General features: G+C 41.8%; 1 protein-coding gene across 1 annotated transcript; it reads left to right on the top strand.

Annotated features, from left to right (window-relative positions):
• The first annotated feature begins 652 nt into the window (after positions 1–652).
• Positions 653–4,771, top strand: znf16l (zinc finger protein 16 like). Its single transcript, XM_053860948.1, has 3 exons — positions 653–1,643; positions 1,772–1,984; positions 3,567–4,771. The coding sequence occupies exons 1-3, from the start codon at positions 932–934 to the stop codon at positions 4,235–4,237; spliced, it is 1,596 nt and encodes a 531-aa protein (XP_053716923.1). The 5' UTR covers positions 653–931; the 3' UTR covers positions 4,238–4,771.
• Positions 4,772–16,302: the final 11,531 nt, after the last annotated feature.

Below are 16,302 nucleotides of genomic sequence, written 5' to 3'. Positions count from 1 at the left end.
TTTATGAAAACAAATGTTTCTGTTTAATACAATCTACATTGTGTTTTTGCTCAGATGACTGGGTTTATTAAATAGATAAATTCATTAATGAAACTCATTTTTAAAACAGCTAAACTTAAAAAATATATCTCTGGCCAAATGTATTTCATTCAACCTCTTTTAGAGTGTCACAACCTACTGCGGTTCATCTATCACTCATACATCATGTCCCAAAAGGCATGGCAACAGTTCAATCTCTAAAGTTAGTTACATATTCAGTTCCATAAAATTCCAAAAATAATTATCCGGTCGGACTTCAAAAGCGGGCAGTTCACTGCCTGTTATCTAGAAAGAAATATAGAACAATCAAAATCACATTTACTTTAGAAAAACACCAGACTCTGACTGAAAAAGTATAAACTAAATGATAATCTAAATGTAAATAATCTCATTCACCGAGAAGTTCTGCACGCATGAATGACACTGACTTAAAAACAAAAATAATGAAAATAATTGTGATGCAGCGGAGAGAGAGTTTCTATTAAAAGGCATGAGCTTCCTTTATTTTCTATTCTAAAATGGACCAGTCACTAAATGTAGAATGACCAAGCAACTACGTATTCACGCGATTTAAAGGAGACATGACCTAAACACTCATCTTATTGCAGTCGGTTTTTCTTTGGCGCTGTAGGCAATTGAACTCGTTTTAATGGGTTGTACTAGTATGTATGGAAGAATACGTCCTGTAAATAATGTCAAAATAAAACACGGCCGCGCAACGATCATTCCTCATGCGAGTATTTCAGGACGGGCTGTTTTAGTTTGAAGGATTGCTACATCCGGCGTATTTGACGTCAGCTTCACCGGTCTCTGGGCATCAAACATTAGCTTGGTGTGTAGCTACGTGCTAGCACAACTCTCCTGGAAATCCAACCCTGGCAGGGACTCATCTATGAGTCGGAAAAGACACCACAGTTTTTCGGACACAAACTTCCCCTCAGAACTCCACGGCGCCTTCATGGAGTCCAGTGGGCCTGTGAGTCGACTCGACGGCGATTTCCTCGAACTGGAGTCCGACGAGGAGCTACTCTGTTCGGTGAGCGACATTACGGAGCACCTGGGCAGAAACATCACCGTGGTCCTGGAGACCGCTCTCTCCGAGATCCGCAAGATGGTCAGCATCCGGATCCGCGTCCTGAAAATGGAGCTGCGGGAGAAAAACGACGAGATCTCCGTGCTGAAGGCGAGGCTGAGTTCAGCTCAGAGGGATGCTAGGGAGAGTTTGCACGGCGCCTCCATGGAGCCGCCGCCTGAGGCTGCCTTCAGGAAGCCAGACTCGAAAGCCAACAACACGGACCCCAGACGGGCCAAAGCCAGTGTGCCTGCGGTGAAAAAAGAAAACATTGATGCTATCTGTGACTATCTGATGAAGGACAAGAACTCCAGGGGGTGTGCAGAGATGGACGGGGATAACGGGGACAGAGAGACTCGCCAGGAGACGGACCCCTTGAATCTATGGCCGGACAGTGGGCTGGCCGGGTCCGGGCCTCCAGCCGCGGACTCGGAGTCCAGCACGGACGACATCTTCAGTATGATCCCGTCCAGCAGCAAGAGGATGTACGACTATGACTGGATGCCGATGGAGTATTCCGCTGATCTGAAAGGTAATGATCAAGTGGAGGTCAGAGGTCATGATAACATGCGAATAATGACTGATAAGTACCCTATTAAAATTCCGATTCCTGAATCCTTGGATTATTGTAATGGTCTGTATAATACTTGTTTCCTTCAGTCACGCGGGACACAGACCGCGAGAACACCAAAGCCGAACACTCAGATGAGGATGATGATGAAGAACAAGATGGGTCGTTGAAGCGGGAGGACGATGGGCTGGAGGAGACCTCTCTGTCACAAGTGCACACGCCTGACTTCACCATGGACCCGCAGAGTTCCCCCGGTGAGGGGGGCAGTCCTCCACAGGGACGGACAGACAGACCAGAGACAGGTGAGAGCCGTTCATCGAGTAGGACACATGAACTCATCCCTTTGACAAATAGAGTTGGCTATTGTTTGGATTCCAGATCCCATTCTGCTTTATAATTCTCAAGTCATATCTGGACGCATACAAAGAAAGACTTCAAAGAAAACAGACAAACATGTGTGTACTTATATACAGTATATCAAAACTCAGACCTCCAGGTCAGAACTGAGCATGTATTGTTGATGGAGAGTTCAGATTTGGGCCTATTGAAATAATAATATTAATAATTAATACAACAATAATAATTTCACATGTATATATTGCGGTATTATTGTTGTTGTTTTTGTTATTATTATTGCTTATAATAAAAGCCTTTTGTGTATATATATATATATATATATATATATATATATATATATATATAAAACATTGTAGTTCCCTGAACACATGTGGCGTATTTGCTTAGCAACATTATAAAGTGTGATAAACTGCAGGTCAGAGAGTGACGTGGGTGCAGTGGAGCACTGCAAGTGAGTCGCGCTTGTCCATAAGGAACCTATTAAAGGGAACTAAAGTTGATTGTGTCTATAGTTCCAAAAGAAACAGCTTAGATTACTCATGAATTCTGTATTTGAACCAGTTCATGATGCACAACCCATCAGAAAAACAACTCTGTAAAACTGACTTAGAGGTCTCAGACACCCAACAGGTCAAGATACAATACTGAAATCTAAAAAGAGTCTGTAGTCATCAATTCCAGGCATCTTAACTGTGTTTTGCTCTCAACATCGATTTGTTACACTGTGGTTTCGTTTATAATATCCAAACAGCATATTTTGCTTATCAGTTTTGACCTTTTGGCACCCAAAAGAGCTACAACATCTTTGAGCGTGAGCTTTTGCATGACTTGCGCCTGTATGTCCTGAGAGTGGTCATGGTTCTAAGGTTCTAAGCCTCTATAGCGATCAGCAGGACTAGATCGCTGATACAGCTATACTTTGTTGCAGACTAACTGGACTTTTCCTTTAGAGAGAGGGTGAGGAGTAGCTGCTCCTCTGCATCAAGAGGAGTCAGTTAAAGTGGAGCAGGCATCTTGCCAGGATGCCTCCATGATGTGGTGTGACTGAGGAAGTAAGGACCCACGGGGAAGCCCAGGATACACTGGAGATTATGGAGATCTCACAGTTTCTGGGAATGCCATAGTATTACCCGACATACATACATACATACATATATATATATATATATATATATATATATATATAGTGAATGTATATATTCAGTTTGATGGTGTGAAGCTGCATCTCGCTCAGAGGGAGTGGATGTCACACTGAGGATTATTGATTCCAGACTGAGACACCTGTGACAACCTCATGTCTTAATTCTGACATGAACACCTGTAGTTTTGTGGCTCCACCGCGGTAGCTTTGCTTCTGTTACTATTGTTCAGGCTTCAATCGTCCTCCACATTCTTCCAGCAAAAATCAAAACCTGAGTTCTAACTTTGGTTGACATTATTCATTGAATGAATAAGAGTTGTGATATGTAACAGGAGTAATACCAAGTCAGACCGGCAAGTAACTAGTTGTTCCTCCTGATGTTCCAGGGCAGCAGTTTCCCAGCCACACATACATCTGCTCATTGTGTGGAACCTTCTGTCCTGACGCCTTGTTCCTGGAGGAGCATGTAAGACTGATACACAGCGATGCTGCTGCCCTTCAGGCTCTGAAATCCACCGCCGTGGCTCCCCCCAGCCTGGGGAACAGTGGAGATTCCAGTCAGACGGAGGAGCCTGGTGCAGCAGTGGGGGGCTCCCAAGAAGGGACTTCGTTTAAAAAGGTGATCAAACTGGACAGTGGCTATCAGTGTGGGGAGTGCGGCCGCCACTTTAACTACCTCGGGAACCTGCGTCAGCACCAGCGTATCCACACCGGCGAGAAGCCCTTCACCTGCCCGGACTGTGGCGAGCGTTTCCGTCACGCCGCGCGGTTAAAAAGCCACCGGCTGGTCCACAGTGGTGACCAGAGCCCGTTCCCGTGCCCACAGTGCGGCAAAGGCTTCTCCGTCTTGTCAGGACTCAAGAGACACCAGCGGGTGCACACGGGCGAGAGCCCCTATGCCTGTCCTCAGTGTGGCCGGCGATTCAAGGAGCTGGGGAACCTCTACACCCACCAGAGGATCCACAGCGGTGCCACGCCTTACTGCTGCCAGCAGTGCGGCCGCAGGTTCCGCCATCTGGGGACATACAAGAGTCACCGCTGCATGCCCACCGAGTGACTGACCTGGATCAGTGCTGCTGATGTTTCCACGGTGATGGTCGCTGGCCGAACCACGGTTCACGCTGCAACACTTTTTCTCTCATTTCCACCACCTTTAGATGCAAGCCAAGCAAATCTGTGAACGAGATGATGAACGACATGTCTGGTTCTCAATCCTGGTGTTTTAAAGGCTGAGTTGTGATTTTACAACAGCGTCCATGACTAAAAATGTTTATAATCATTAAACACACTTATGTGACAAAATCATAGCCATTCGAAATCAACTTTAAACTTCATTCTTCACCATCGAGTCAATGCCACACACCAAGTTAGAGTTTGGAAACCGCTTTAATTCAAACACATAACTTAAATACACTCTAAAATTACATTTTTGCCTCCTGATGCCCTGCATTCCTATACGGAGGTTGTTGTTTTTTTCCAAATTCTTTTTTCTTCAACTTAAACAAAACATTAAGTCTGAATTTTCAGAAAGTAGTTTAAAGTTTTTAGTTTCAAAGGTCATCAAAATCTCACACATTTTCATTAGTAGTAACAGTAGAACATTATATATATTTATATATATATATATAGAATATATATATATATATATATATATATATATATATATATTTTTTTTTTTTTTTTTTTTTTTTTTTTTTTTTTTCCATCCAATAACCGCTTTGGAAAAACCGTATTTGGAAATGCACCATGGCCAAATGCTCTGGACTCAAGGGGTTTGTCACAAACATCTCAGCTAAGACCATGTTCCTCAAACCAGAATCAGATGTTATTGCAGACAGGCAGTGTCTACGTGTTACGAGGCAGTTTTCAGCCTCAACATTTGTTTGTACTTGTCAACCGATTTAGAATCTCAGCACCACCACTTGTAATGTATTATTTTTATGAAGTTAGCATTGTTTAGCTCTGCAGACTGTTACTGGAAAGCCCAGATAGCAAGCCAAACACTATGTGCTTTAAGAAGAGTCATATTCCAACCATGCCTTTCAACATCACAACGGAAGGTGCTGCAGAAGTAAACAATGTAAAGTCATCCAGACATTTCAAAAACTGGTGGGATGTTTCTCTGCGAGGCATTACACATCCAGACACTGAAGAATTTCAACAACAGTGTAACTGCGTAGGCTTTTTGATGAGGACTTTGTAACTGCAGTGGTGTTCCTCGATGTAGAACACAGTGCTGATTATTACCAGATAATAACTTGTGTATACTACTGTTACAGCCTATGTAATGGACATTTGATATGTTTGCTTGTAAGATGATGAGAAGTGTTGCATTAAAATTTTACCAAGGAAAACCTCTTCCTCTAGCAACGCATGGCGTCCGTCTGTATTTCACTCCAGGTCCAATTGCTAGATTTGACCACACGCTCCACTACAGCAATGAGACCGCCACAGACCGCCTGTGCATTTATGCCCATAATAAGTTTAGTCAGTGTGGAACTCTTTTAATAAACTAAGAGAACAAAGACTAAATAATAACAATACTATAACCATGAATCCCTTATAAGTCACATTTTTCAAGTGAAGTCCATCCAGCCACCCTATCAAGTTAGCAATACGAAGTCGTGTGTATTGGGCAAACCATCTACAAAATGATGTATAAACTGTATCCTTGAGTTTAGATCGTAAATGTGTTCTATTTGCCGCTAGGGGGCAGTGGTCTTCTGCTGAACACGCAGTAAGACGCATTTAGGAGTTGGGCTGGTGAGGAAACCTGGCCCTCCTGAATAGTAGTTTGAAATGAAGTTACCGTACATCCAGTGGGAATTATTATCCTTTTATTCTCCAACCGGGGTGACGCGCTGTTCAGAGTTGAATTTACAACACAAACCATAATGTTGCGAGGGTAGAAGTGCATGTACCTTGATACAGAATCATTGCATGATCAGTCAAGGCTGCACATGTTTGTTTTCAAGTCACATTCATGCGTTCAAGGAGATGTTTCTGAAGAACAACACTCTCTCTTGCTGAAGTGCGCGAGGGTGCAGGATCGATGCAAGGTGTTTAAGAGCTTTTCCTACTGACCAGGGACAGTGGCATCTTTTTCTCACTCCACTGATCTGAGTGCACCGGCCTTTTCAGTGAGTCAAATAATCCTAACAAAGGGAAGACTGTTATTGGTGGACCCTTCTTCAAGGGTAGAGAGAGAAGTCTAATGAGAGTCTTCAGAGTTGCTGGCGACCTTGTTTTTGACTGCACCAACGGAACATCATCACTCTATTAGAGGTCAAAAGAACTCAGCAGCAGTGAGTCGTGAGATGGAGACACGACTGTAATGTCTTTTTTTTCATCTGGACTTGGCTGGTCTCTGAGTGTCAGGTGGACGACTGGGCTCCTCAGGGAGAAGCCTTCCATCCTTTATTATGCATGGGCACCTCAATTCTGCTGCGTCTGTTCTTCCTTTTGGCATCTCCACCGTAGTTATGTGCATCCTCAGCTGGGTCTGCTCTGACACAACCTTTGTCCTATGGTCTGTTTCCAAATGTGTTCCTGGAACTGTAGATCAGCGGTGCCCAGAGGAAGCTCAGGGAGATCACCAAAAAAAACCACTGCAACTTGTGATGGAGCCAGTAACATTAATCCACCTTAGGTTTGTGTCAACAAAAATTGGCAGTGGCCTTATGCCAGGGATCTATGCATTACACTTTCCATCTGTTTTCACCTGCTTTGCTGCACAAGATCCCATTTTGATGAGCACCTGTACTTGCTAACTCCTTTAGTGATGGAGCTCATTTAAAAAAGCACGACCTGCCTGAGATCCAGAGTCAGCCTTTCTTTACTCTGACCTTTTCTTGTTTGAGAATACATTGACATTTTTACAGTCATCAGCTGGACTTTGACCTTTATACTGTTTTTTTTTTTTTTTTAAACTTCCAAGACTGTTGTGTCTTGCCTGAAGGTCTCTTTAGGGTGCAGCACAAATGGGCTACACACAGCATCACACAGACAGACAGAAAAGGAGCAAGAGAACTGAACAACAGGAGTGTACTGTGACATCAATGTGAGGTGGGTGGCTTACAGACCTCTGGTTGAAGGGGGTTTATTTGACTCTGTATGTCCAAAATAATTCATTTTCAACTTCATCCTGACCTTTCAGGAGCTCTTATTCTACCTCAACCTGGCTGAAACCATGACTTTATTCCAATAAAATGATTTGGTCAGATTCCTCTGCTGCAGACTTTTCTGGAAACAAAGCCGCACACCACATGTGGTCACCCAACTTCCCTCAAGGTGGCGCATTTGGTGCAATGTATGTGGGAGTGTACTTCAAAAGGCTAATGAAAAAGAGACTCTTAGATGATGTTTAATGCAATTTAACACTGCCTGCAGAAGAAATATCAGACTGATCATGTAGACTAATTTGAATCAGGGGCTGCCGGGAATGGTCCGACACGCTGCATTGTGATATTGAATAACTTCACAATATTAATCACCAGGTTGCCTCAGGAAGGATGATTCAGTCGTCTGTCAGTAACACAGGAGACACAGGCAACTACATTTTTCATGGTAAAGATATTGAACACTTAAAGGCGGACTACTTCTCCACTGGTGGAATCCAAACTATATATATATATATATACAGCTGATGACTAAAAAAAAAAAAAAAAAATATATATATATATATATATATATATATATATATATATATATATATATATATATATATATATATATATATATATATATATATATATATATATATATATATATATATATATATAAGTTTGGATTCCACCAGTGGAGAAGTAGTCCGCCTTTAAGTGTTCAATATATATATATATATATATATATATATATATATATATATATATATATATATATATATATATATGAGGACTTCCAAAGTGACGTGTTAAAGTGGATGTAGGTATCATCATGAGATATCTGAGATATCTGTTTGCCTTTTTCTTTATGTAAGCCTTATGTTTGGAAGTGTTTTGTATTGGACATGTTCTGAACATAGCTATTGCCCTCCTAAATATCCCCTGCCTGGAGTTTGTTGTATATTGCTGGTGATGTTTTTATCATTTATCTACGGTAACTAATGCACCTTGGCTCTGCACTTTGAAACACGATCATCACCAGGTGATGTTGCACACTCTGATCTCAAAAGTAATTGCACCCACTGGTGACATGTCACCGTGTAATTGAATGGCGCACTTTGCAAAATCAGAGGAAGATTACAGTCATTCTTTTATGTCCAACCATTCTCATCCTCATCCTCATCTTTGATAATCTAATCTAAACTGAAAGGACTCTGGTATTGGCAGCACCATGCCACTCATTTCCACCCCCACAGATTTTTCTCCACAATATTATTGCCTTAAATGTATTTTACAATGCACACAAAACTCTGGGGAAAAAGGCCTGTCGCATGGAAAAGAATGAAGACACCCTGAAAACACTGGCAGAGCCACATTCTGTTTCCATAGTCAAATGAAAGTTTGTTAACATCTGTGATTTGAATCTCTCTCAACGTCACTTCTCAGTTTGCAACCAACTGCAAGTTTTGTTTCAATACATCCATTTTGGAGTTTTTCTGTTAACATGGTCAAGAGCCCGAATACATCGTCCTCACACTGTGTGAGCTGTTGAACTAACAGGCTGAACTGCAACTCCATCCTTACACGATACATCATATGAATCACCTTCACTAACTCATCTTTAGTGAGCCCCTAACACACTGCTGTATTTCTTAGCATTTACCTCAATACTGGGGAATAACGGATGTCTCAAATAAGAGAATGTCACCTGACATTGTCTGGGAAAAGAGAATGAAATAATAAGAACTGTTCTTCACTCTCCTCTCTTTGTGATGTATGATATAATGATGATGCTTGTGGTATATGGACCGTATCTGTCAATAGAAGGTGAAGCGATGGGAAGAGATTAAAACAAGTAGTCTGTTACTTATACTGAGGCTTGTGTTGCCCTCATAATCTCCGTCTCTAACGCTCATCCCACTGAGAGACCATCGTGTTAGTTACTGCTGCTTCCACATGAGAACCATTTGACACCGCTGAAGATGATATCAGCTTTTAATTAGCTCACACCTTATGAGACGTGCATCGGTTTCAGTTACCATATTAATTACTTACAGCACAGATTAAACTTCAAGTATGAAGAAGGAGAACGTTTGCCATCACTGGTTCTGCTTTAGAAAAGATTTCCCTGAGGTACCTTCAATGGCCATCTGATGAAAACTGGGATCTCTCTCACTTTACTGGGACATTTTTGACCTCATGATATTGGGGTTAAAGAGCTGAACCAAAGGGCAAAGGTCACGGTCTCAGTCCGATGACAGAAGGAACAGGCTGCCTGCTTCAGGCTGCTCAGGGAGGCTGGACTCTCCTTCGAGTTACAGAGAGCCCATGAGTCCCTCATGAAAGAGGGACTCAGAACTGCGGAGAGATGGTGCTGATTAGTTTCTTTGAAAAGCGCTTTAGTGATGTTCCAGATGAGCCGGAGCAGGTTCCTGGGGGACAAAGATATGTGGGCCCCTTAACTACAGCTGCTGCGGCAAACTGACCTTGGCTCAGTGGAGGAAACCTGAGGAATGGAGGTCATGCAAGAAACCCCATGAACCCAGGTGAAAATTCAGTACTTCAAGTACATCAATACTTCATGACGACATTTGTGGAAATATACTTTAACTCTACAAATAAAAATATATACATTTGTAAAAAGTATATGTCTGAACATAATAAATATATTTTGGTTTTGTAGCACTTCAAACTGCCATTAACATTGAAGTGACCATTTAAGCGTCTTTTTGCCAGCAAATTATTATTGTCATACAATGTTATGAATTTTATTGGCAAATATAATGTATGTTTTCTGTAACACTTAAAGGTCTCATCTATAATGTATTATTAGTACATTTGAAAGACATCATAGCACATTTATAAAGCTTCATAGAAGATGTTCATAATGATGTATGAAACTTAGAAAAGCAATAAAGTGCAAATTAGGGTTTCTTTTAAACTGCAGAAGGATATTGATAATTAATCATTTCATAAGTGATAAATTACCAAGCTCATTCCCAGCCATGATGTTATGAAACCCACTTACTGTAGCCATTTTTTTCCTCATACCTTTGCCAAAATAGAAGTGCTTTAGACCAAATTCTAAACTTCACCGCAGCATAAATCTTCAAGGTGAGGGATAATGGTTCCATTTTTATTTTTATATATTACATGATATGAACCTGTGTTACACAAGCAAGTCCAACACAAACAAGGACAATCTTTATTGTTGTTGAAATGGATACACCCCTATTGAAAATACAGAATAATCACTGAATAAATAAAATAATAAAAATGCCGATAAAACTTTTACGAATAAATATGTGATAGCTGTAAATTTCTTTTTATAATCATGTCTAATGCCACTGCACTTGCCTGAGGTTGAATGAAAATCTATTTACTGAAACTCCCCAGGTGATCCACTTATTAAAATCTATAATTTCATATTGACCCATTCGCATCATTTGTTGCCCAGATATACCTCTGATGTGACTACAGCCAGAGTTTACCCGTGTGTGCAATACCAGACAACCGACTGTTGCCGAAAGAAGAAAAATAATTCCATTGTATGTTTACTTGAACCTTTCTGAACAAACAAACATGACTGGTGCCAATCGCTGAAGCAATCATGAAAATAGCATGAAATCTATGCGTGTTTTGTTTGTGATGCACACATACTCCTCTTTCATCTGCATGTTAAGCCATAAAGCTATTTCAGCATGGCTTTGTTTACAACCCAATCATCGCTTTTCCTTCCTCCTACTTTCACCCATTCTTCTTTGAACACTTTACCGGTAGTCAATCGTTCCTGCTCCATTTGCTCACAGCAGGGAGAATCCTCTCATCGTGTAAAGCGTGGAAAAGACATGTCTGCTTCTACGTAATGTCTGTTTCAACCCAATCCAGCAGAACGGTTTCATTCCAGAGCATGCTGTTAACACTAGCCACACTGGTCACCGATGAGCGTCCGCTGTACTCTCGGCACTCTGTCACACACGCTCTAAGGCAAGTGACCATTTTACAAAGAATTTCACTGACATACAGACACAGCAAACTCTGCTTGGTCTTATCTATTTACGAGAGACGTGCAGGAACAATTTCCCTCTACAATAGAGCTCCTGCTTCATTGACAGCAGAGGACATTAGCATTTCAGTCCTGAGGGCCGAAGCTGCAATATATGCATATCCACTGATGGCACTGCCTCCAAGACAGGTAAATAAAACCGAAGGTGTGAGGATATTTGAGCAAACGCAAATATTTTTTCCAATCTTCTTCAAAGTCAAAGGTTTTCAGTATTTACCTGCTAAGAAGTTGTGACTTTGGTCTGTCATTAAACATTTATTTTGAGTTATGTGGGAGGCACAAACTGCATGTTTTTGCTCAGTATAAATTTAAATGAATAATGCTATTATGTTTTTTTTTTCATTTTTTAAATTGCTTTCTTATAGTTTGTGATAAAGGGGAGAAGGTGAGCCCAAAAAAAGGACAGATTCAGAAGCCTGATGAAAGAAATTCAAATGATGGACTGCATTTCATAACTGGTACAGGTGTATTTAGCAGCAGCATAATTAAAAAAAAACAGTGTTGGAAAGAATCATGAAAAATGCTTTATGTTATGTTTATATAGTGATGACTGAAGATGCTCTCCCTCTGCCATGGTCCAGGATTCAAGTGCTCGGTCATGAAAAAAAAAAGTCTGTTATGGCTGGGATGACATCAAAGACAAGGCACAGGGACCATAACTCCCATCTTGTGTAAAAAACAAGTAAATACATAACATGTAAAACTATGGATAAAAATGAACAAAAATGAAATTTGGGGATCTTGAGTGAGCTGAGTGTGGAGCTTCACTTTGACTCAACATTCATCTGCCAGCCCACAAATCCCTCCATCTATCTATATATCGTCCCTGACCAGATCAATAGAGGTCCACCTTAACAAAACCTGCTGTATCTCAACAGCATCCTACACCAGCCTATGATTGCTAATGTGTATTTTCTATTATGTCAGTCTCTGTGTCCTTGAGAAAGGCTCTATATCAATATTCAAATCATTATTAACTACCTCTCACACTCAGATGCTCAATATGTCTGAATGGGTCGGGTTTGGACTGATTTATCAGATCATATCAGATGGTATGGCCCTGTAGAAGAACCAGAATGGTGACTACTGAAAGGTTTTTTGTGGGAGGAAAAAGGCATCAAGGCACTAGAGAAAACAATGGCAATGAAGATGAGTGACAGCTTGATAACACAGCGTTGAGAACACTCTACTGTGCTCTGATACTCCCACACTTGCTGTAGGGCGTCGAGGTGTGGGGCACACCTATAAGTGCTACAGAAGATGGTTATTAGAATAATGTCCACGGCAGATTACACAGCACTTACTGTACCAACGAACTGGTAAACTAAAGCAAGACCACTGACGTTTCCTGAGCTAACAGAGAGACAAACACTGGTCATATTAAGAGTCAGAAATGGACCGCTGCCGGATCATCTCCAAAGACGGCTTAAACTAACTCCTGAGGAGGAGGAGCAGAGAAGAAGAGGGAACTTCTACCAACCATATGATAGCACCTCACTGAAACTAATGTACACTGTAATAGTGGAAGTGAAGATGTGGAACTCACTGACAAAGGAAATGGGCATCATAAACAATAGTTGGGGTTTTTTAAGAAAATGTATCTGACACGGTGAACTGACTTCCGAGGTCAGAGGTAACTCAGACAGTAGCACAACACAACATAAAGTCTCACCCTGACACATGTTTACAGGCAGTTACTCACAACCACTGTTGGAAAAATAGGGAACTTGGAACAAGGCCTAGAAATGATAAAAACTATTTGTCACTCTACTCCATTTCAAACTATGAATGCCACCAGAAACCAGAATTGTATGCAGTGAAAGCATAATGAAGCAATGTTATATAATGGTCATGCAGAAGTCACATGACTGGTCCTCTAATGTATTTATTAAGGGAGAAATAAACATTCATAACACGGTTCAATTTCATTCATTTGAATCCAGGCTGGACAGGTGCTCTTCCAGACTGAGGTCCAGACATTGTCAGTCGGTCTGAGATGGATATGCAAATATTGGAAAAGCCAGATCTGTTCAGCGTCCTATCCAACAGCAGCTCTTCAGAAAACAGATCAATTGGACTGAGAGAGTAGCGTCATCAAACCATATTAACTCTTATAATAACCCTGGGGAGGGGAAACAGTGTCCTGAGTGTACGGGTACAACAGTCACCATGCAGAACAGAGAGGCTCAATGGACCCGAACAGCCACGGGAAAGTAGCCGCGCTGCACTCCGGGCGCCCTGCCTCTCATCCCTGAGGGCAAGAGTCCATTTTCTGGGTGAGTGGGATGTTTCATGATGCAGAGCGCCCCGCTCATGCTGCTGTTTGTGATTTCCCTGCCAAGTTCACAACCATCTGCCCTCCGGGTGAGCAGTTCCTCAACCGGAATGTGTGAATGTCCAACACTTGCACTTGCACTGACTGGTCACCTTTATTTCAAGTCCCATATCTTCTTCTTTTTTTTTCATCACGTGGAGTGGCATCAAGATCAGACAGCACATTTCCTCTCATGTCATCTTCAGATGGCTTTTGAGGGTGTTGATAATAGTTCTTCTTCCAGAGAACATTATCATTTCTTTGAATTCCCTTGTACCTGCATCAGTCTTTAGGCGTGTACGTGTACTTGTACGTGTAATGTTTATTTTTTCATTTAAGCTTTATGTGTTCATGAGTCTTGCTGAGCACATGGAATGACATGACGGGCCCTGGGCCTTGAGTTCTAAATGTTTTTTTCTGCAGCGTGCCTTCAGCCTAGTGGTCCAGATAGAGATCTACCCACATCATCACTGCAACTCTGCATCCACCTCTGTAGCTCCAAACGCAGCAATCCATGGCCTGCATTGATTTCCTCCAGCGACTGGCCGGGCCTGTGGTCAGGGGGATTTACTGAAGGTCAGCTCTGTGAAATGAACAAGCACCCGAACTGATGTGTACTCAACCTGATGCATTTGTACTGTTGTGCGTCAGTCGCTATGGGAACGGCAGTGCCGTGGTCTATGTCGCGTTCAGAAAATATTTACATCGGCGGAGCTTTTCTTTTGTTTGGTTCATTTGAAAATGGTTGCGTTCTTAAAATAAGGCTACACTCTTAGCATTGGGTGGCAGAGAGAGGGCGCAAGAGTTATGTGCTGATAGGGTCAGCCAATGAGCAGCAGTGTCCCAAACCTTTATGTGCCAAGTCCTGACTGAAGTCCAGCAACTCTGTTGCCAAGACAGAAATAGATTGATTTATTAATGCTCAAGTACAGTGCCAGTTTTATTGCTGTCTGTTCCATTTTCTGGACAGTCTGCAACCATCACTCTAATGTTTGTCACTGGGGCAAAAACCCACGCAACCATCAGCGCAAACACAGAGACAGTGTTAAGCATTCTACTCCTTCATTCTAGAATGTGTTTAAAAAAGTAATGTTTTGCAGTGAAATGTAAAGGTGTCTTTTTCCAGATTTTTGGAAATACTTGTAAATGTGTGCAGAGACCAAAGGTTTTACCAAGCCAGGCTTTGCTAACTACAAAAAATATGTTTGCCACACTGTCAATTGAAGTCCAACTGTTTTTCAGTTCAATAAAAACCTTGATAGTACTGTGAAGGAAAAAAAAGGAGGGGCGATTGTGCCACGGTGAATGGGTCATTCCAGTAGCCTTAATAATCATTGCTGCCTCCTGCGGAACTGTTGCCATCTCACTCTGGAGGTTGCATCTTTCACCAGTCGAGAGCAACCACCCTTGTGCACCATGGAACACGCCAACTCAGGGTATAAGCAGCAGACAAGTTGGATGTATTTTGAAGGACAATTATTACGTGAGCAGACAGATGGTCTGATGCCAGCATGTCAATATGCAACACCAGAGCAGAGAAAGCATTTAAATGTGCAAATGCAAAGTGGGTGACCAGAACGGTGACTAACATTTAACCTTTACTGAGGGATTCAAACCCAATGATCTGCCTCTGCCTCTTCAATATACAATGAAAGTGACAAGGCAGCGCCAGTGAATCCTGCAACCCTGGATATGCGTTCATTCATTCTCTTCCGCTGATCTTGGCCGGGGCCCGAGGGGCTCCCAGCTGTAACACCTAAGGACAATTGAAAGTACAGTGGTTGTGTCGTGCTGGAGGAAAGCCCCCGAAAGTTGCTGCAATCTGGGCTCAGTCTCCAGATTGATGCCCAGATAAAATCATTATTACTGTTGTTGTTGTTGGACTGGATCATTTGGATTCATAAACGTTCCCAAGATTTACCCCTTCATTTCTATTGCTTCTGGTCTTGTGACCGGCTGTGGCTAAACACGAGCATGAGCTGGAAAATGTGACTTTATTAAACACAACATCCATCTAGATCACTCAAATGAAACAATGTTTACGCCTGTGGTGTTGCCTCCCTTTAAGACACTAGCTTGCCGTATGACACACACACAAAACCACGCACAAACCTTACCCCTTAGCCTTTCACCTCCGCCAACGGACAACTGGGACACTCCCTGGTCTAGCGTGAAGGTGCAAAACTGAGTCAAAGGGGCAAAGACGAAGGGTCTATGGGAAGAATTGGGATGCAGCCTAAAACACAAACAATCAAACAAGAGACAAAATAACGGACACAAACACGCACATTAACAATCAAGGTAAACTGACAAACACAGTGTTACACACAAGCTAAAAAATAAGGAAAGAGGGATCACTGTAGGGGGAAGAAATGATAAGAACTGCTTCACTCTTCACTCTGCTCCTTTTCATTCTCTGCATGATAAAAGTTAAATGCAATGTGTCAATAAGATGCCATGTGATATAATGGTTAGGCAAATGACACATTACTTGTAACACAATGTATCAGAGGATTGAAATAAACATTCAGCCTGTAACTTCTGTCATGCACATGCAGCATATCGAGGCATAGTGGTCAGAGCAAAAAAAAAAATCCGGCATGTATCAAAGTTAATAACAGGGTCAGATGGTGTTCTTT

This window comes from Synchiropus splendidus, chromosome 3 (genome assembly GCF_027744825.2).
Source record: "Synchiropus splendidus isolate RoL2022-P1 chromosome 3, RoL_Sspl_1.0, whole genome shotgun sequence".
Classification (NCBI taxonomy): domain Eukaryota; kingdom Metazoa; phylum Chordata; class Actinopteri; order Syngnathiformes; family Callionymidae; genus Synchiropus; species Synchiropus splendidus.
The sequence above is the reverse complement of the archived record's forward strand: the minus strand, read 5'-3'. Positions and strand labels throughout refer to the sequence as shown.